The sequence below is a fragment of the Talpa occidentalis genome, unplaced genomic scaffold, assembly GCF_014898055.3.
Source record: "Talpa occidentalis isolate TD23 unplaced genomic scaffold, MPIMG_talOcc4v2.1 talOcc4.2, whole genome shotgun sequence".
Classification (NCBI taxonomy): domain Eukaryota; kingdom Metazoa; phylum Chordata; class Mammalia; order Eulipotyphla; family Talpidae; genus Talpa; species Talpa occidentalis.
In genome coordinates, this window is record NW_023602073.1 from 83,042,228 (window position 1) to 83,063,955 (window position 21,728).

At 38.3% G+C, this 21,728-nt stretch overlaps 1 protein-coding gene and 1 pseudogene across 1 annotated transcript; one reads left to right on the top strand and one right to left on the bottom strand.

The window, feature by feature from the left end:
* Positions 1-1,520: 1,520 nt before the first annotated feature.
* SDHAF4 (succinate dehydrogenase complex assembly factor 4) lies at positions 1,521-18,241 on the top strand. Its single transcript, XM_037519940.1, has 3 exons — positions 1,521-1,648; positions 10,868-11,017; positions 18,007-18,241. The coding sequence occupies exons 1-3, from the start codon at positions 1,585-1,587 to the stop codon at positions 18,114-18,116; spliced, it is 324 nt and encodes a 107-aa protein (XP_037375837.1). The 5' UTR covers positions 1,521-1,584; the 3' UTR covers positions 18,117-18,241.
* On the bottom strand, positions 17,137-17,717 carry LOC119253110 (40S ribosomal protein S12-like; annotated as a pseudogene).
* Positions 18,242-21,728: the final 3,487 nt, after the last annotated feature.

Here is a 21,728-nt window from a genome sequence, read left to right on the forward strand (position 1 = left end):
TCCACTGAGCAAACAGTTGTGATGAGAGAAGTTGACTGATGTCTACAGAGTGAGTCACTTTGGTAGGTAGCCTCTAAAATGGCTGCACTGATCCCCACCTGCTGGTATTTATATCACGTGTAATCTCCCTTTGAGAGTGGACTGTGCTTACTGTTTCATTTCTAATGACAATACAGCAAAAGTAATAGAATGTCGCTTCTGATATTATAAAGAGACTGGTTTCCACCTTGATCAGTCTCTCTTGTTCTCTCATTTGTTTCTGTGGAAAACTAGGTGCCAAGTTACGACATGACCTTTAGGGAACATCACATAGCAAGAAACTTAGGGAGTACTCCATTTCAAAACCCCTAAGGAACGACATCCTGTCTCTAATCATGTTGGTGAGCTTAGAAGTCCATCCTCCCCTAGATGTGCATCCATAACAGCTTGATTACAGTCTCATATAAGACCTACAGTCTGATGCACCCTGGATCCTGAATTCCTAACCCACAAAAACTGTGAAAGGATAAATGCTTATTGTTTCAAGTCACAAAAAATTATATTTAATATGCTGGACAGCATAGATAAAAGAGTAAGTTTGTTCTGATGAAGAACCCTTCTACAATAAGGTTGGTCAAATAGTTTATAAATCAAACTATTGGCAATAGTCATTTGGTCATAAGGAACTCATCATTAAGCTATTGATAGGAGCTAAGGGCCAAAAGTATGTGTGTGAGTTACCTGCTAAAGTAATTGCTTGGGTTTTGGCTCTGGCTCTGCACTGTACTGCAGCTTGATTTTAGTGAAAAGACTCCTTCTCGAAGTGGACGATATTACTCCTGCTTTCATGATGAGAAATTGAGATTGAGTTTCGTGATGTCACATAGTCAGGCATGCCCAGAATCCAAGAGCTAGGCCAGAACATTTCTTGAAAAGGTTTCATATTTTTTAAAAAAGACAATTCTAGGAATTTCCACTTCTCTGGAAAGACATCTATAAGTTATATAAAAACCTCCTGATCTGCCATATATGTGCTGAACACATTGAAGCTATTGGAGTTTAAGAACTGTTTTGGCAGAGCTGCTTGAAGAGCTTTCTCTGGCTCTGCGCTTCATACAAAAATAGCGTCTTTCAGGTCATCTGGTCAAGGAATCAAAACTGATGAATGAGGAAGTCACTGAAAAAAAAAGTTTTTGTAATAAAAGAACTGGGGTGGCGGGGAAGGCTTACTATTCTTGCAAAGGAGAAAGGGTGCTCAATTTTTGTACTATGAAACGCATCTTCCAGGAGACTTTTCGCCTTGGACTGAGAGGAATAAATAGAATTTTTCCCTTATTCAACTTCAGTAATGACTTTGGGTTTGAGGATCAGAGTAGAGTTGTTCTTGGCGAGAAGGTTTAAGCCACTCCTGCCCCTCATTTTCTTAGACAGCCGGGACCAGCGCACGGATTCCCAGCGGGTTTCGGAGGCGTGACGCCCCGCCCGCCCGCCGAGGCCCCGCCCGGTCACGCGCAGGCCCCGCCCCTACCGCGGGGCGCGCCGGGGACGCCGCGGGCGGCTCCTCCCGGGCCTAGGCCCCAAGCAGACCCTGCGGGTGTCGCCGCCATGACCCTGTCTCGGCTTTCTCGGCTGTTGGGCCTCGTCCCGGCCGAAGCGTGGAGAGTGGCAAGTAAGGCGCGGGGCGTTGGGTCAACCGCGGACGGGGGTTGGAGGCCCGGGCGCTCTGAGAAGCGCCGGGGAGGGGCCCGTGTGCCCAGCGCCCGCGGGCGCGCGTTTGGCCGAGCTGCGCGCTCGGTTTGGGCTCAGCCTTCCGCGCCGTGGCCCGGGGCTTGTCCCTTCGCAGCCCGGGACCTCCAGGTGGGTTACCAATTGAAGATCCCCAAAACCCTTCCAACTGGGATTTCTGCTTCCGTGCGGGCGCTGCTCGGGCCTCGAAGCGCCGCAGGCGTTCTCTGGAGTGTGTGCCAGGAACTGGCCGGGTGCACTTGCTCCTGGTGCTCATAGGGAAAGAAAAAAAGAAAAGAGCCTTTGGGGATGAGAGTAACTCATTTGTTTATTTGCAGCAAAAAGAATTTGTGACAGTTTACAGTGTAAAAGAAATTGAAAGCGGGTGGACATGAACCAGAGGCAAATAAGTATTAAAAATTAGGTGAAGCCGAAAGTTGTTAATGCAGAGAAAGTGTGCGTGCTTTCAGTAAAAAAAATTTCAATCCTTTTTTGTTGGACGACTTTCTGAGTGTATTACAGACTTTAACTGCAGAATGTGCCGAACAGTTTTAATGTAGGTCATCCTGGAGAAATTATGTGTGTAAATTGAAAACTGAATTACTGCCCTTCTAATAACTGGCCCCAGATTTTTGTGTGGTTTGTTCATCATTCTGTAGCCATTACCCTCCTCTCCCCCCAACATAAGCCTATTATTAATGGTAAAAAAAAACTTAATGATTTAGAAATGAATAATAAAAAGTGAAAGCCCTTAGTTGTCCAAACTCCAAGGTAAATGCTGTTTAAAATTTTGTTGTATAATTTATCTTCCCTTTTTCACTAGTATTAAAAACTTAAGAATGAAATATTTGATAACAAAGGTGTAAGTTATGAAGCAACATTTATGAACTCATTCTCCAATTTAATGGACAGAATATTTCTGTAACAGTGTAATCTAAAAAGGAGAGGTACCATGTTCCCCACCCCATCCAGTGAAGGGTGGGGAGGAAGCTAAAAAGGAAGGCAGGGAGGACTTGGGGAGGAAACTTGGTGGAGGCATGTGGAGCAGAGAGACATGTGAAGATGCTTCATGCTTCTGGGCCTTGGACTTGTACTAGGGACTTGGGGGACAGAGAGGAGACACTTGAAAGAGAAGTGAGCGAGATACCTGTGGGGAGGCTGACAATGGCAGCCTTTATCTTGACTTGTATTTTCAATTTGCTTTTTCCTTCCAGGCTTCCCTGGCTCCTTCTGCCCCTTTCCTCTGGTTCCCTACCAGATGGTGCCTTAGACTATGGCAAACTTTTGGACCTCAGGAGCCACCCTTTGGCCAACCCTGTTTGGGCATTTTCCCATGAGGGGATGGGTTACTTCGGGTACTTCATTGGAAAACTATACCCTTTCTCCTTTGTCATTATTGCACACTAATTCTATTAAAAGTCTTTTCTATTAAAAGTCTTAAGCACTGGGGCCTCCCCTGGTGGCGCAGCAGTTGAGCGCTGGGCTGCGAAGCTGCCCGCAGCCTCTGCAGCGCTGATTCAATCCCCAGCCACCGGGGAGGGTCCCACATGGCGAGGCAGACATCTCCTGCCACACCGGCTGCTCCCCTCAGCAATGTACTTCGCCCGTCTGCCTGTTCTGTTTCCCACCTTGGCTCTGGTGAATCCTCTCACCCTCCCACGCTTCTGACTGTACCCAGTGCTGGTATAAATAAATAAATAAATCTTAAAAAAAAAAAAAAAAAAGTCTTAAACACTGCTGGTGTGCTTTGTCTTTATGCAGGAGATGGCAGAACCTATTTAGAGCATGCAAGGTTTGGGGTTCCCTGGGTGCCCGTTAGCCTGACCACTAACATTTCCATTGCCAGGTAGCTCCTTGAGTGCTGTGTCCTGATGCTGTTGTCCAACTTTGCAAGTTTTGTTTTCTCTATAGAATAGCCTTCATACAATTTGTATTTATTTGCTTTTTTCAGCTAAAACTATGTTTTGCTATTGAGCCATATCTGTGTGTGAGGTTGTAGTTATGCTTTCAACTGTGTGGTTATATCATAGATTTTCCATTCTCCCAGTGAACATTTTGGTATTTATGTAAAAGCCGGGATTGGCTGCTATGCATTTTTGTCTATTTGTAAGAACTCATGTGTAATGAATGAATTTTTGGAGCATACTGTATGGGCCTGTTGAATTTTACAATCTGATACCAAGTTGTAAATAACCTGTTCCTACAGCCAATTTATACTTCTGTCAGCAATATCTTACAGTTCTTGTCACTCCACTTACATGTCAGCATTCAATATTGTCAGAAAATTTTATTTTTGTCTGCCTATAAGTGAGTTAGTGACTTAATGTGATTTAGTTTTTCTCTTATTAAATTATCTTTTTAAATATTACTTTATTGAAATAGCTCTTCATTTTCTTAATGGATTGTCTTTTTACATATAAATTCATATACACAAGTTTATATGGATATAGTGGTATAAGGTCAGTTCTAGTTTCTTTCTTTTGCATATGGATATATAGTTTTCCCAACACCATCTATTGAAGAGACTGTCCTTTCCCCATCATGTGTTCCTGTCACCCTTGTCAAAAATTTGTTTATATTACTATGTATTTGACTACTAAGTCTTTTTTTAGTTATCTAAGTGGCAAATATCTCCATTTGTGGGCTGTTTTTGTCACTCATATGGAGTCTTTAAAAAAAAATTCCTGGCCCTCCCTGGCGCAGGGGTTAAAGACACTGCTCTATCAAACTGTTGCCAGCCACTATAGCAGGAGTTTGCCTGGTTGCTGAGCCACATGGCCCAGCAGACCTCTCCTGTCTTGCCTATTGCTCCCCTCAGCAGTGTATCTCAATAGATCTACCTGTTCTGCTCCCCACTCTGTCTCTGGTGAGTCCTCTCACCCCCTGCACCTCTGACCTACACCCCATTTCTTCTACTAAATAAATAAATAAAATCTTTTAAAAAAAATTCCAACAGTAGAATAGAATAATGTATCTGCATGTACAATCACACAGCTTCTGAAGAAAGATGCCTTTTGATGAACAGATAATTCAGAGTTTTGTTGTAATTTTGTCTTGATCCTTTTGTTTATGGTCAGTGCTTTGTGGTCCTAAGAAAACTTTGCCTACCTTAAAAACATAGATGTCCTTGATTTTCTTATCAAAGTTCTATGGCTTTCCTTTTTGTATTTAAGGCTTTATGTTATCAGAAATTGATTTTCATGTGTAGTATGAGTTTCATTTTTTTTTTCCTTATCATTAACCAGTTGTCCCAGGTCTGTGTATTGTACTTTTTCCCCCACTGATGTAATGACAGCTATTATGAATCAAGTTTACATATTCGTTATGTGTAGGCTTATTTCTTTTCAGATCAGCTGATCTATTTGTCAACTCCTATGTTGATACCACAGGTTTTAATAACTACATCTTTGTAATAAATCTTGGTTTTTAGTTGGGTTAAGTGCACCCAAAGTTCCTCTTGAGATTTTTGATTAATACTGTTTGATATTTTTCTAATTATCATTTTCTTATTTTTGCTTATATATAAAAACACAGTTGACTTATTTATTGATTTTGTATCCAGTAAGCTAGCTAAATTGCTTTATTAACTTATTTGCAGATTTGGGCAGGGTTGTTGCAAGGTAAACAATCATCTGCAAATAACAAAAACATAGTTTCTCTCTTTCAAATCTTAATTCTTTTTCTTTTCTCTGGTTGTTCTATCTTTGCTCTTATTTTCCAGTATCATGTTATCTGAAGTGGTGGTAGCAGACATAATTGTATATTGTGATTATAAAGGGAATGGATTCCCTTTATAAGTGTGATATTAGCTGTAGATGTGTCCTTTATCAGATTAAGGAAGGTTCCTGCTATTTCTAAAAGGGTCTTGGTTTCTTTATGCATTTGTCTTTTTTCTTAGACTCAATAAATCTCAAATTTTACTGAATTCTTTTTTTCTTCATCTTGGAATAATTATATCATTATCTCCTTTAATCTGGTGAGTTTGTGAATTACACATTTTTCCTAGTGCTGAATCACTCTTGTATTCCTAGAAAATATACAAATTGATCATGGTATTTATATTTTTGTGATATAATGTTGGATTTGATATACTTAGTTTGTCTAGTAGCTGGTTTAATTTTCTTACAATTTCCAGTAAAGTTTTTAATTAATTTAGAATTAGTTAACCTAGCCTCATGAAATGAATTTGAATAATATCTTTTCATCTTGTCCCCTTCATTGTTATATTGAAATGATTCATTCCTTAAGTGTTTGGTACAACTCACCTGTAAAACTATCTAAATCTGCTCTTTTCTTTAAGGGAAGATTTAAAATTACCTGTCTAATTTCTGTAATGATTATCGTAGTATAGAACAGGTTTTTTTCTTCTTTTTTTAGGTCTTAAGTCAGTTTTGAGGAGTAAATTTTTTCTAGAAAATTACTCATTTTGTATACTTATAGAATATAAGTATAAAGTTCCTGAGTTGTTGGGGTTTACCCCACCCCCATTTCTGCTCTCTATAAAACTATGTACTCTTTCCTCATATTATTTATGTTGCCTTCTGTTGTTGTTATTAGCATTAGCAAGGACTTCACAAATAGTTTGAGTCTCTTAAGAGAATCAACTTTGGATTGATCCTGTCATTTTTATGTATTTTACTTGTGTCCTTTCCTTAGTGTTTTGTTTTGTTTTGTTCCGTTGTCTGTGAGTCTCCTTTTAAGAAAAAAATCATGAAAGTGGTACATCTTACATGTCTTAGTCCAGGCTGCCAAAATAAATTGAGCTGGTAGCTTAAATGTCAAATATTTATTTCTCAGAGTCCTGGAAGTTAGGAGGTTAAGAAGTTCAATATCAAGGTGCCAGTCTGCTTCCTGATTTGCTGATGACTGTCTTATTGTATCCTCAAGAGGTAGAAAACAGAAGGCCAGAGCAAGCTAACTTCTTTTCTTAGAAAGGCACTTAACCCTTCATAAGGACTCCACTCCCATGACCTGATTACCTCCCAGTGGCCACACCTCCCAATATTATCACATTAGGGGTTAGAATTCCAACATGAATATTGGGGGCAAACAAACCTTCAATCCATAATAATTGGCTGGACTTTGTATTTTTTTTTTGTACTCTGAAAGTCTATACCTTTTCATTGGAGTGTTCAGTGCATTTATAATTATTAAAATTACTGCTATAATTGACTTTTCCTACCATATTATTTTTGTATCTTCTATTTGTCATGCTTTGTTTACATTAAATGTTTTCCTTTTTTTAAGTGCTGGTGATTCATAAGATACACGTTGTCTTTTATTTTTTTTACCCTTGAAATCCAAAGCATACTTAAGGAAGCCTAAAATTAATGAATATCATTACCCTCCCCTAAATAGTACACAGCTTAGGGCCTCCCCTGGTGGCACAGCAGTTGAGCGCTGGGCTGCGCAGCCTCTGCAGCGCGGTTTCGATCTCCGGCCGCTGGGTGAGAGTCCCACATGGCGTGACAGACCTCTCCTGCCCCGCATGCTGCTCCCCTCAGCAGTGTGTTTTGTCAGTCTGTCTGTTCTGCTCCCTGCTCTGGCTCTGGAGAATTCTCTCACCCTCCCGTGCTTCTGACTGTACCCAGTGCTTATATAAATAAATAAATAAATTTTAAAAAGAAAAACAATAAATAGTACACAGCTTAAAAGTGTCTTTGCAAGACATCTTTACAGACACATCACCCAAAGCAGTGATAGTGAAGGCAAAGATAAACAGCTGGGACTACATCAAATTAAAGAGCTTCTGCACAGCAAAAGAGACAATAACAAAAACAAAGAGAAACCCCACCAACTGGGAGAACATTTTTGCACCCAACACTAATGATAAAGGACTGATCACAAAAATCTGCAAAGAGCTGATGAGACTCAGCAACAACAAAGAAAATAATCCAGTCAAAAAATGGGCAGAAGAGCTAAAAAGAAACTTCTCTGAAGAGGAAATGCAAATGGCCAACAGGCATATGAAAAAATGTTCAACATCACTTGCCATCAGGGAAATGCAAATCAAAACTACCATGAGATACCATCTCACACCAGTGAGAATGGCACATATTAAAAAAACAGCAACAACAAATGTTGGCGAGGGTGTGGAGAAAAAGGAACTCTTCTGCACTGTTGGTGGGAGTGCAAACTGGTCCAACCACTATGGAGAGCTGTGTGGTAGAGCTTCCATATGATCCAGCAATTCCACTGCTAGGTATTTACCCAAAGGACACAGAAACATCAATTCCAAAGAGCACCTGCACCCCTATGTTTATAGCAGCACTGTTTACAATAGCTAAGCTTTGGAAACAACCCAAATGCCCAAAAATAGAGGACTGGATCAAGAAGATGTGGTACATATATACCATGGAATATTACTCAGCATTCAAAAAAGATAAACACATGCAATTTGCAGCAACATGGATGGCGCTGGAAGGGATCATGCTCAGCGAAATAAGCCAAAATGAAAAAGAAAAATACTGGATGGTCTCACTCATAGCAGGAATCTAGAAAACTTAAATAAGGGACCAGGAAAATGAATATAAGAAAGTGAAAATCAAAATCAACAAAAAACTATGAACCAGAGACACTTTTTGGGGGTTGGGGGGCGGGAGGGGAAGGATTGGGGTCAGAATGGGGCGTTTGCAATTGTATGGGGGAATATAAAAATAAAATTTATTATTAAAAAAAAAAAAGTGTCTTTGCATTCACTCATTCTCTGCCTTTGTTACTCAGTCTTTTAGGGGTGTGTATGTGTGTGTTTTCATGTGTGTTGGGTAAGATTGTAGTTTGTTAACTCCATAAATCAGTGTTACCATTGTTTTATACCATCAATATATGGTATTTTCTCTCTATACCTTCTTTATTTTCTCTCTATACCTTCTTATCTCCCACTTTTGGCATCACTTACTTAGAGTCCATTCTTTAGAATTTCATTTGATAAAGTCTTATGGTCAAGTTTCCCATTTCTAATCTGGAAAACTAACATTTCTTATTTTTGAAAGATGGTTTCAATGAGTATCATTTTCTCATAATTCTGTCTTCTGACTTCATTATAGCTATTTGCAAGGTCATCTGCCTGTCCAACTTTTGTTCTTTTATCAATAATCTGTTTTTTTCTGGCTGCTTTTTAGATCTTCCTTTGATGTTGGAGGATCTTCATTTTAGTTCATGCCTAAATGTGTTGTTTTTTGTTTTTTTTTAATTTTACTTGAAGTTGTGTGCTAACTTTCCTCAGGCAATTAGTACCATAAATAGGAAGTGTTTTATATAATGAGCATATAGAAGAAAGAAAACTATATTAATTCTATATATCATTGTCATAGCTTTATTAAAATACTCAATTATGTATTTATCTGTTTTTAATCCTGATATTTTGTGGGCTCTTGGGTCTGTGGGAGACAGTTTCCAATTCCATTTGAGCACTCATTCAACAATTTACTGAGTAATATGCAGTAGATATGCAAATGAACATCCTGATGTGCTGTTTTGACATTGTTAAAGCAATTTGGCTGTAATGCTAACTTTGCTAACCTCACAACCAAATCTTATGTAAATTCCAAGTTGAGTGTGGAGGGTATGTATGTATACACAGAAGCACATGTAGATGTACAAGCAAAATTTGTGTGTGTGTATATATGTATAATTATAATTTTAAATTATATATTATTATGGGGTAGGGTGACATAGTGATGAAGTCTAGAATATGATTAAAATACCTATATTAATATCCTAATTATATATAATGCTTCACAAATGTCAAACAACTAGTTAATATTTGTATTAGTTGCCTATTGCTGCTATAATAAATTGCCTCAAACTTGTAAGATGCAAAACATCTTACGGTTTTAGAGTTTCCAGGTCTGAAATGGATCTCTCAGGGCCAAAATCAAGGTGTTAGAAGAACTGTGTTCCTTCTAAAGGCTCTAGGGGAGAATCTTGTTTCCTTCCTCTTTCAACTTCATCTTCCTCGACTCATTGACCTTTTGCTAGTATCAGTCAAATCTGTCTCGCACTACCTCTCACTGGTTCTCTCTTCCCCTTTGAAGAATTCATGTGATAACAGTATACCCACTTAGATAATCTAAAATAATCTCGCTAGTTGCAGGTCATCTGATTAGCAACCTTAAGCCCACCTGTTACCCGATTTCTTTTATGCACTGTAACCTATTCATAGGTTCTGGTTATTAGATTCTGATCTTTGATCATTATTCTGCTTGCCACCATGGAATAGCTGGAACTGGTACCTAGCTCTTTCTGCCTCTGAAACCATTCCTGTAGGAAGTTCCCAATCCTGAACTCATTTTTTTTTTTTTCCACAGTGGTTTTGCCCTTGTTGAATATTATCTCAACCAGGGGTTGGTTTAGCTTTCTTTTTATAAGCTAGAGAAAAAGTCATCTCATTTATACATTGGAGATGCCCAGTTACATTTTTTAAATGTTTAGTTGGCAAGAAAAGTGGACTATGATTAGAATATCAATATAAGAATACAGTCCCTTGGGCCTCCCCAGTGGCACAGCGGTTGAGCACTGGGTTGCAAAGCTGCCCGCAGCCTCTGCAGTGCTGGTTCGATCCCTGGCCGCCAGGTGAGGGTCCCACATGGCACACAGACCTCTCCTGCCGCCCGCTGCTCCCCTCAGCAGTGTATTTTATCAGTCTGCCTGTTCTGTTCCCTGCTCTGGCTCTGGTGAATTCTCTCACCCTCCCACGCTTCTGACTGTACCCAGTGCTTGTATAAATAAAAAATAAATCTTAAAAAAAAAAAAGAATACAGTCCCTTGTGACTTCCAGAAATATTGATACTAAATATTGTCACTGAAAACTTCATACTATTTAGTTATTCTTAATTATCTGATTCCTAGTATTTTTGGCATTGCATCAGACAGTAATTAATATTTTATATATATGTTTTTATAATTTTGATAGTGGTTAACTTATTTCAGAGCTCTTCTTTTCAAACTGATAAAACCAGTTGTCTCCAAGAAAAGGAAATGACTGAAAACTCGGAACAAGAGGAAAGAATTTTTACTGTATGTCCTTTTGTTGTACTTTTTGATGAACTGTGATGAAACTTTGATGAAATGTGAATGTGTAAACTAAAAATAGGCTAAATTATTAAATTTTTAAAGTAGAAGAAATGAATGATTCCTGTTTGTTCACTGTCCTCTCTGCTAGGATCACCCCATGTGTGTCATTCTCTGAGAAAAGCAAGTTCTCAAGGAGGGATGTCTGAACCTGTCAAACAATCCCTTAAGAAGCCAAAGTTACCAGTAGGTCGTTTTGATGCCCCAGAAGATTCCAATTTAGAGAAGGAACCACTGACAAGTGAGTATAATAAAGCTCCTCTTTTAATTTTTGAAGTATCAAAATGTTTTAGTTATTGAGGAAAAAAAAGCAAATGAAACCTGTTATTGGCTGTAATTATTTTATTAACAATAATGAAGCATACTTCAGCAGTGAATAGAATTATTATATTGACCATCAATATGTATGGGTTTAAAAAAGAAAACTATTTGCAAACCGCTGGCAGTAATTGATTGTTTTGTTTTTTATACTCCACTATTCACATGGGAAAAATATGTGAATTGATTCTTGCTTTGATTCAAATACCAGAAACCCATTTGAGCAAACTGAGGCAGAAGGTAGGGTTATTAGGGTACAAGGTACCAGTAAGGTGCCAGGGCAGTGATACTTCTTGGCTTTGGAAAAAGACTGGTATGGGGGTCTACACACTATGAAAATCAGGATATTCTGCCTTTTGTTTTTTCTGAACACATCTCTTCATAGGTCTTTGTCTCCAAATTGCTTTCTCAGTCCACTGGGCAAAAAAGTAACTCCTCTAGCAGTTTAAAAAAGCAGTCAGACTAAAAATTTCTTAGTCTTAATTCCAGATTCCTTAGAAGAGTTCTACTTGACCAATCTTGGATCAGGTGTCCACAGCGGAGTCTATCAAAGAAGCCAGTGAGTGGATCACATATGAAGGTGATTGTTCTCACTGTAACCACATCTTTGGGGGAAAAGGAAGGGAAGATAAGAAAATAAAGAAGTTTACTGAGCAAGGTGGGGTGATAAACTAAATATTTTGCATTCAGGATGTACAAATATTGGTTTATGTCTTACAGTTCCTTATTTAAGTACTACTTTTTCACTTTAAACTCTTGTAACTTTGATTTACGGAACATGTAAGTGTTAGCTATTAAAAAAATAAAATTTTAGATAGCATAAGTGTAAATAAGCTTACCACTTTGAGACCTTACAGTACTGCCCTGACTGTCCAGGCATGTGAGAATTAACCCGTCATCCTAGGTAAGAAGGTATTAGTAGAAGATATAGAGACCTGTGCTGGAACTCTTTCTAAAATATAAAAGCTTTTTTGTTTTTTGCTCAATTAAACATTTTAATTTATAGCACTTTATCCTATCTAATCTGATAAATCAATCAGCTATGAAGATGGAGACTTTTTAAAGTTTCCTCATCTAAAGATAAAATTATTCTCTGGTGGCTTTAGCAAAGTATAAAAATCTAAGAGGAAATATTTCCTTAAAACATCACACAATGTAGTATATACAGATGTTGATTTATAATGCTGCACACCTGAAAGTTATAAAACTATGCAATGTAACTATTTTTTTAATTAGGATTTTTTTTAAAGATTTATTTTATTTATACAAGAGCTGGGGTACAGGCCAGATGGGTGGGAGGGTGAGAGAATTCACCAGAGACAGAGCGGGGAATAGAACAGGCAGACTGATGAAACACACTGCTGAGGGCAGCAGCGGGCGAGACAGGAGAGCTCTGCTGAACCATGTGGGATTCTCGTGGGCCGGGTGGGATTTAATCCATGCTGCAGAGGCTGCAAACAGCTTCACAGTGCGTCGCTCAGCTGCCTGTGCCACCGGAGAGGCCCTGCAGTGTAACTTTAATAAAATATTTTTTTAAAAAAATAATGGGGAAAAGGGCCTCCCTGGTGGCGCAAGGGGTTAAAGCACCACACTATGAAGCAATCCACAGCCTCTGCAGCAGGAGTTCGATCCCCAGCTGGCCAGGGAGCAACCCACGTGGCGCAGCAAACCTTTCATGTCTCGCCCACTGCTCCCCTCAGCAATTTACTTCGGTCAACCTGACTGTTCTGTTCTCCACCCTATCTCTGATGAATCCTCTCACCCCCTGCATCTCTGGCCTGTACCCCAGCTCTTGAATGCATAAATAAATAAATATTTAAAAAAATAATAAAAATGAAGGGAAGAAAAAGACTATAGATAATACTGCTTCTGAAAATACACATGAAAGAGAAAAAGCATGTACTCTTTGAAATATTTCATAGTAAAATAAAACATTATGACTGAATTATCTTGCATGAATTGCATATAAAGTCAGTATCAAGTCAAGGAGGAATTATTTTGTTTGTCTATGAGAAAGTAAATTTGAAAATTTTTGAAAAAACATCACACACAAAAATAGCAATCCCAGAAGTAAACCCTGGCATACAGCATGCTCATTTGATTTTTAATAGGCATGATGAGACAATTCAGTGGGGCAAAGGATGGTTTTTTCAACAATGGTGCCAGGCAAGCTAGACCATTCTAAGAAAAATGTATTCGTTGTCCCTTTCTAGAGAATAGATTTCATTATTAGATATTTAAGGAAGAGTGTTTGCAGCTAGGTACCCTATTTAATGCAAAAATAAATAAGAAAAGAAAATACATAAATAAAATACATAAATCACTCTGACCGGAACATCATGTGGTAATTGGCTTAAGAGATACACAGAAAAAGATCAGAGAAGGGTAGACAAAAGAGGTAACATTTGAGCTTGGGTTTAAAGAGACAGTAGAATTGCGATAAGGAGTGGTGGGAAACGTTTCAAAAAGAAAGCTACAGTAAAAGAAAAACACACACTGGGAAACAGCCAGTAAGCCGCACAACATAAAGTGAGAATTAATAAAATACCAGACTAGAAAGATAGATTTGGCTCCAATCTTGGAGGGCCTGAAGTGCTAGGTCTGTGTGGCCTTTCTGCAATGGACAGAGGGAAAAGCACTAAAATGTGAATAGATTGTTTCAATCAGCTTTCCTAAAATATAATTTTCATATAGTAAAATCCATCCATTTTAAGTAAACAGTTCAGTGAATTTTAACAAATGTTTCTAGTCATGTAACCAACACAAAGTAAAAAAAGTTCATTCCCCATAGAGTCCCTCCTGCCTCTTTATATTAATCGGGTTTCCCCATCACCCTGCAGCCATTGATCTTTTTTCTATAAGTATAATTTTGCCTCTTTTAGGATTTTATAAAAATGAAATCATGCAATGTGTAGTCTTTTGTGTATGACTTTTCACTTAGTGTAATGTGGAGGAGGGATTCTTTTTTAGAAAGATTATTTCAGCCTCAAGAGGCAAGAAACAGATGAATTAGAAAACTGTTGCTTTCCTCTTGATGGGACAGAGCATGAGCCAGTGTAGTGCTGGTTAGAATGAAATGTTTCAGCAACTTGTAGGTTATAATGAGAGTGAAAATAAGGTTAAACAAAGATAAGGAAGATGGGAGATTAAAGGTAGGAGGTTGTGGAAAAAAAGAGCCAAAGTCTGTGGGATTTGGAAAAAGAACATATTCAAGAGATAATAATATCCAAGTAAATGACATAAGTGGAGATGAATATTACCAGATAAGAGTATTGAGGACCTCTGTGGCCCCAATATATGATAATTCATTAATGTGATACTGATATTAATGTTGATGGGAGAGAGAGTTGCACCTATAAAACAAATAATTGATATCATCCAAAAAGATACAAGTCTTTGAATTTATTATAAGATGGGAGAAAAGCATTGGACTGGTGAATTCTGCGAATTCAAAAGAAGAAATGCTGTGGAAATTTGGTGGTAGAATGAGAGACTGGAAGTCGCAGCAAAGGAACAGGGATATCTTGACCCTATTTCTCCGTTGTACTATGAATTGATTTGTGTCCCCTGAAATAACAGGTTGATACCTTAACTCCCAGTGTGATGGGATTTGGAGATAGGGCCTTTGAAAGATAATAGGGTTTAAATGAGGTCTTGAGGGTGGGGAACCATGATGAAATTAGTGTGTTTGTAGGAAGAGACAACAGAGAGCTTGATGTTTGTTGCTCTTTCTGCCATATGAGTACATAGCAAGAAGAGGCCATCTGCAGGTCAGTTCCTCACCAGAACTCACTGTTGCTGGCACTCTGATCACAGACTTCCAGCTGCCAGAATTGTGAGAAAATAAATTTCTCTTGTTTAAGCACCAGTCTGTGAGCCTTGGTTATGGCAGCCCAAACTAAGCCCCAGAGATATGGAGAAAATCATAACTTCTGTTGGAGAGTCTTTTAGAGGAAATCAAAACAAGCAGTTCTTTAAAAAACAGGATGATTACCCAAAGCAGTGATAGTGAAGGCAAAGATAAACAGCTGGGACTACATCAAATTAAAGAGCTTCTGCACAGCAAAAGAGACAATAACAAAAACAAAGAGAAACCCCACCAACTGGGAGAACATTTTTGCACCCAACACTAATGATAAAGGACTGATCACAAAAATCTGCAAAGAGCTGATGAGACTTAACAACAACAAAGAAAAGAATCCAGTCAAAAAATGGGCAGAAGAGCTAAAAAGAAACTTCTCTGAAGAGGAAATGCAAATGGCCAACGGGCATATGAAAAAATGTTCAACATCACTTGTAATCAGGGAAATGCAAATCAAAACTACCATGAGATACCATCTCACACCAGTGAGAATGGCACATATTAAAAAAACTAGCAACAACAAATGTTGGCGAGGGTGTGGAGAAAAAGGAACTCTTCTGCACTGTTGGTGGGAGTGCAAACTGGTCCAACCACTGTGGAGAGCTGTGTGGAGATTTCTGGACCTACTAAACATAGAGCTTCCATATGATCCAGCAATTCCACTCCTAGGTATTTACCCAAAGGACACAGAAACATCAATTCCAAAGAACACCTGCACCCCTATGTTTATAGCAGCACTGTTTACAATAGCTAAGCTTTGGAAACAGCCCAAATGCCCAAAAATAGGTGACTGGATCAAGAAGATGTGGTACATATATACCATGGAATATTACTCAGCATTCAAAAAAGATAAACACATGCAATTTGCAGCAACATGGATGGCACTGGAAGGGATCATGCTCAGCGAAATAAGCCAAAAAGAAAAAGAAAAATACCGGATGGTCTCACTCATAGCAGGAATCTAGAAAACTTAAATAAGGGACCAGGAAAACGAATAACTATAAGAAAGTGAAAAGCAAAATCAACAAAAAACTACGAACCAGAGACACTTTTAGGGGGGCGGGGGTGGGAGGGGAGGGATTGGGGTCAGAATGGGGGGGCTGCAATTGTATGGGGAATATAAAAATAAAATTTATTATTAAAAAATAAAAAAAAAAAAAAAATAGGATATAATGGATTTACCAAAATTGAAAAGACAAATAAAAAGAGACTATTCCAGTGTTTATAAGACTACTTATTAATCCATATATAAAACTTTTAAAATCAGTATCTTCAAACTTCTAGAACAAATCAGAATTGAGAAATATAAGGAAGAGAAAGAAATGAAAACCTCACTGCACTACATTCCTAAAGAAGCTGTTACTTCAGTATCTGCTTTTTCAATAAGATCTCAGATGTTATGAACTCCAACTACAATGCTTTCTTTAATAGACTGATTTTACTCTTACAAAGGTCTTCATCAACCCATTTACAATTTAAAAATCATAATTGTTAGGGCTGAGATCAAATTTTATAATTCTAATGTAATGATCTTTTAATTTGGGATTTCAAAAGAATGAGCCATTAGAATTCATGTAATTTTGTATAAAAGAACACCCAATCTTATTACTGCAAATTGCACATTAAAAACAAAACCAAACCAAACCTTTCCTTAGCCTCCATAGGGGTATTTATATAAGACTAAATATCTATTATTGTTTTAAACTAACAATTTTAAATAAGTTTATAATTTATAATAAAAATATTTCAAGGAAAGTGTAATTTGTGTATATAGTGTTCTCTTTGTTCCATATTAAAAAAAAAAAAACAGGATGATGATGAGGTAGGGAAAGTTTATTCACAGTAAAGATAGATAAAGCCCCTGATTCTGTGATTGGATTTTTATGAGGATAAACTGAGTTAATATGTATATAAATTACTCAGAATTGGGTTTGACTCATGATGGATATTTCTATTATGAATACATAATATTAATAACAACTGCTATTATGTCTATTATTGGCATTGCCAGCTAACCAGTTGCTAAAGCCAGAATCTTATAATGAGAAACAATATTAATAGCCAAAATTAATTCAGCTTTCTTATCTACCTGACACTGTTAGACCATTTACATGCATTGCCTTGTATTTTTTTTATTTGTGCGAGTTTCTTTGTTGTTTTTTTGAGGAACAAGAGTCAAGTTTTTTCATTCATTTCTTGCATTTGAAGTATTCCTCAGTGACATCCTTGGCCATAGTCCTAAGCTGCCACACAAGTGCAGCTAACCACTTTACAGGTTCCCCTATTCTGTCAGTTTTACAGAGGCCTACCCATTTTCCTAGTTTCTTGTCATCAATCTTAATTAGGTTGATTTGGTGTTCAGCACAAAGGGTCTCCACCAAGTTGACATTAAATGCAGGCACACAAAAATGGACTTAGTGTTTGTATAAGGACTTTGGTAGTTCAGGAATCCTACATTGTGGGTGGGGTTGGCCTTTAGCATCTCTTGGAAAGCAAAATTAACATTCATTATACCTCCATCAGTAAGGCCTTCCTCCACCTTAGTGGTGGTTTTAGGGTGGAGTGGAATCTTAAATGCGCTGAACCCCTATATTCAGGGAACTCAGTGGTGGTAGTGAAAGCTGCATTACCTTTTTAACTTTGAAGACAGTAAGGATGGTATTATTGTTCCCATTTTACTGATAAGAAATGGGATGGCAATTGGAATTTATACTCCGTATTTTTTGCACCCCTTTCCTCCTACATTAACCCACAAGCTCATATGCAGTACTTTCCAGATTGGGACTGGAGAGTACTCTTAAGAATTCTAAGTCACTAATGCAGGTAATAAAGTTGATTCAATATGAAAATTGTTTCCTATAGTGGTTTCTTAACCTCAGGAAAAAAACACATTTACAGTTCATTTAAAGACTGCATAGTAACCTAGTCAGTTGTATCTAGCTTCTTATTAACTGGCAAATTTGCAACCCTCTCTTCAGAATTGACCCTTCACAATCAATATTCATCTTTTCCCCATGTCTATTGACTGCTTTTTTTTCTTCTTTCTCCAGAATTTCCAGATGATGTAAATCCTGTTACCAAAGAAAAAGGTGGACCCAGGGGCCCAGAACCTACCCGATACGGAGATTGGGAACGAAAGGGACGCTGTATTGATTTTTGAGCTGCATATTCTTTAACCTCATTAACTTTTTCTGAATATGTACTCTGAATTATTTCTGATTATCTTCTTTCTTATATCCTTTAGATCATCCAGTTTCTATAGTGTGTTTAAAAATATATATGTATGTGATGATTTTGGATGACAGTATGCTGCTATAAATTAGAAAGGGGAAAATGTTTCTTTATTAGCACCTATTTTAATTTTAATGTCTTGGGGAGCATGTAAGTGATTTTAAAACTGCAAACTACATGTTGCAGTTTAAATTAATCAGTTGTTTGTAAATGCATGTGTAAATAAAAGTTTTTTAAATGTGTTGCCATGTGCTAGGTAATAATGACTTTTTATTTTATTTTTTTAAAGATTTATTTTTATTTATGTATATAAGAACTGAGGTGTAGGGCAGAGGTATGGGAAGTGAGAAGATTCACCAGAGACAGAGTGGGAAGCAGAACAGGCAGATCTACTGAGATACACTGCTGAGGGGAGCAGTGGGTGAGACAGGAGAGGTCTGCCATGCCATGTGGTGTTAGCTTCCTGGCAAGGGATCGAACTCATGCCACAATGCCTGGCAATAGCTTGAGACATTAACCACTGCACCACCAGGGAGGCCCAATAATGGCTTTTTATGTGTGAGTTTAGTAGTACATTGTAGTTTGAGAAGGCCACAGCAAATAATCCTTTACTTGGAAACAGGTTACTTGAGTTCAAATCCAAACTTTTCTTCTTACCAACTATGTGACTTTGGGTAAGTTATTTAACTTGTCTGTGCTTCCTTATTTATAAATTAGAGGTAATACTACTCTTGTTTTTTTTTTTTTTTTTAAAGAGGCATGTATTTTCATTTATTTAATTATTTATTTGTTTGTTTGTTTATACATGCACTGAGTACAGTCAGAAGCGCGGGAGGGTGAGAGAATTCACCAGAGCCAGATCGGGGAGCAGATCAGGCAGAAGGATCGAAGTACACTGCTGAGGGGAGCAGCGGGTGGCAGGAGAGGTCTGCGCGCCATGTGGGACCCTCCTCCGGTGGCTGGGGAGCAGCCAGGGATCAAACCGGCGCCGCAGAGGCTGCGGGTAGCTTCGCAACCCAGCGCTCAACCGCTGCGCCACTGGGGAGGCCCAGAGGTAATACTACTCTTACCTCATAGGACAGTTGAGAAGATTAAATGAACAAAATATATGTGAACCACTCGAAGCATTTGATAGCACATACTTCCTAGTAAATGTTAGCTATGGGACCCCCAGGGTTATTGGCCCACACACTTTCAAGAACTGCCAAACTGATTCAAGTAGGAAGAGAGGTACTAAATACAGACTTTGTAAAAGTACTATCTACAGATTGTGCCTCCAAGACCAAGTTCCAGAACTACAGCACAGCATAGCACTGACTTGAGATGAGTTGTCAGCTCTAGAACCCTTGAAGCTGCTGTTGACCCACAATGGCACCTCATCTGACCATTTCTACATCATTGTCTTATGTGGTGGACACACTAGTCAAATGTCTACCCCAGTGGAAGTTGGGAAGTGACTTTTACCAAAGTGTGGGTAATACAAGCTTCATGCTGGGGAAGATGTAGATATAGTGTTCAAAAGATTTTGGACAGATAAGAGTATTGCCTATCTACCACCATCTGGTGGGAAAACTAGTGGAGAATAAATTTCATTGGGGTATACAATATAGAAATATAAAATATAGATGTATAAGAATAAGGCTTAAATAATCCATTAAACATTGAATGTCTCTTCTCATATGAAGAATGTTTCTATTACATTGGACATTCAAGCCTGTAATTTATAATTATGTCTTTTACATAACCTTGGTTAATTAATATGAAAATTATTTGACAGTTGCTTAAAATTCTGTAACAACCTGTATTCTTTTAAAATACATTCATCTAATTTCTATTTTGTGGACTTTAAATAAAACAGACTCACTACTATATATCTATACTCTGTCCATAATGGGATATGAAAGGAAGGAACCCTCATGCTAACAGGGAAAGAATCGCAAACATAAGCCTGAACATTCAAATTCAAGTAAGATATGAAAAGACTAGGAGAAAAGAAAGAGCAGAAAAAATTGTAGTTCTCAGCTCAGTGGAAGGTACACTGGTCTGAATATCCATAACTAAGAGTGGCAAGATGTGGCAGACATTTTCAGGAACTGACAAGAGAAAACTTTAAAGGGAAGCAGTGTTGACTACAAGAATGAAGCAGAAACGGAGAAGCCTGAAGGTTGAGCTCAATTTCTAGAAGAACGAAAATATTCCACTGAAAGATAAAAGTTTTCATCCCTATTTTAAAAACTCCACATGTTCATCAATGGATTTCAAACTCCTACCCAAATATATAGCTAGGGGGTATAGATTGATGAAGACAATTAAGTATGAAAAATCACCCCTCAGTAGCTGCAGGGCAGGAATGTATTGTGTATTTTGATCTTTGAGGAGGGTCAGAGAACATAAATAAAATCATTTCTACTTCCTAAAAAAAAATACATCTATTTGGACCCTGTATTTCGTAGGTTTAGCAGGTGGAATCTTGTCTGAAGTCTTCAAATCTCAAGTATTCCTAGTTAGCTGTTGCTAGTAAAAAGGAACCATGGACAGATTGAGAAGGGAACTTTTTACTGATGCAGATGAAAAAGGAATTTTTAGAAACATGAAAGAATATTGGAAGCTGAAAATATGCACAAGGAAAAACTAGGCAAGTGTCTTTATAAGGTTGTCTTTAAGTAGCTCATTTGGAAAAATCTGTATAAACATGTTACAAGTTATAAACTGTAACAGTTTCCTTAAGATACTGTATACTCCTTAATGTAAGGACATCACTATTTAAATTGGAATCTACAATTTTAAAGGATATAAAGTTTGGATTCTTTGGTTTACCTGAAGAACTTCATATTTTGTCTCATCCCTAAGTCAGTGATTCAGATAAATTCATTATTTTATTTATTTATATTTATACAAGCACTGGGTACAGTCAGAAGCGCGGGAGGGTGAGAGAATTCACCAGAGCCAGAGCAGAGAGCAGAACAGGCAGACTGACGAAGTACACGGCTGAGGGGAGCGGCGAGTGGCAGGAGAGGTCTGCGCACCATCTGGGACCCCCACTGCAGGCGGGGATCAAACTGGTGCTGCAGAGGCCGCAGGCAGCTTCGCAGCCCAGCGCTCAACCGCTGTGCCACCAGGGGAGGCCCTAAATTCATTATTTTAAAAATAACTTACAGGGCCTCCCCGGTGGCACAGCGGTTGAGTGCTGGGTTGCGAAGCTGCCCGCGGCCTCTGAGGCATCGGTTCGATCCCCGGCTGCTCCCCGGCCACCAGAGGAGGGTCCCACATGGCGCGCAGACCTCTCCTGCCGCCCGCTGCTCCCCTCAGCAGTGTACTTCGGTCCTTCTGCCTGTTCTGCTCCCCGCTCTGGCTCTGGTGAATTCTCTCACCCTCCCGCGCTTCTGACTGTACCCAGTGCATGTATAAACAAAACAAACAAACAAACAAACAAATAAAAAAAAAAAACATGCCTCTATAAAAAAAAAAAATCTTAAAAATAACTTACATACAATTTTCTTTTAATAGTTATCCTGTCAATTTCATTCTGCTGATTAGAAAT

Coding starts and splice junctions, on each gene's coding strand:
- SDHAF4 (XM_037519940.1), top strand. CDS start 1,585: ATGACCCTGTCTCGGCTTTCTCGGCTGTTGGGCCTCGTCCCGGCCGAA. Junction 1,649..10,867: donor CGAAGCGTGGAGAGTGGCAA/GTAAGGCGCGGG, acceptor CCTCTCTGCTAG/GATCACCCCATGTGTGTCAT. Junction 11,018..18,006: donor AGAGAAGGAACCACTGACAA/GTGAGTATAATA, acceptor TTCTTTCTCCAG/AATTTCCAGATGATGTAAAT.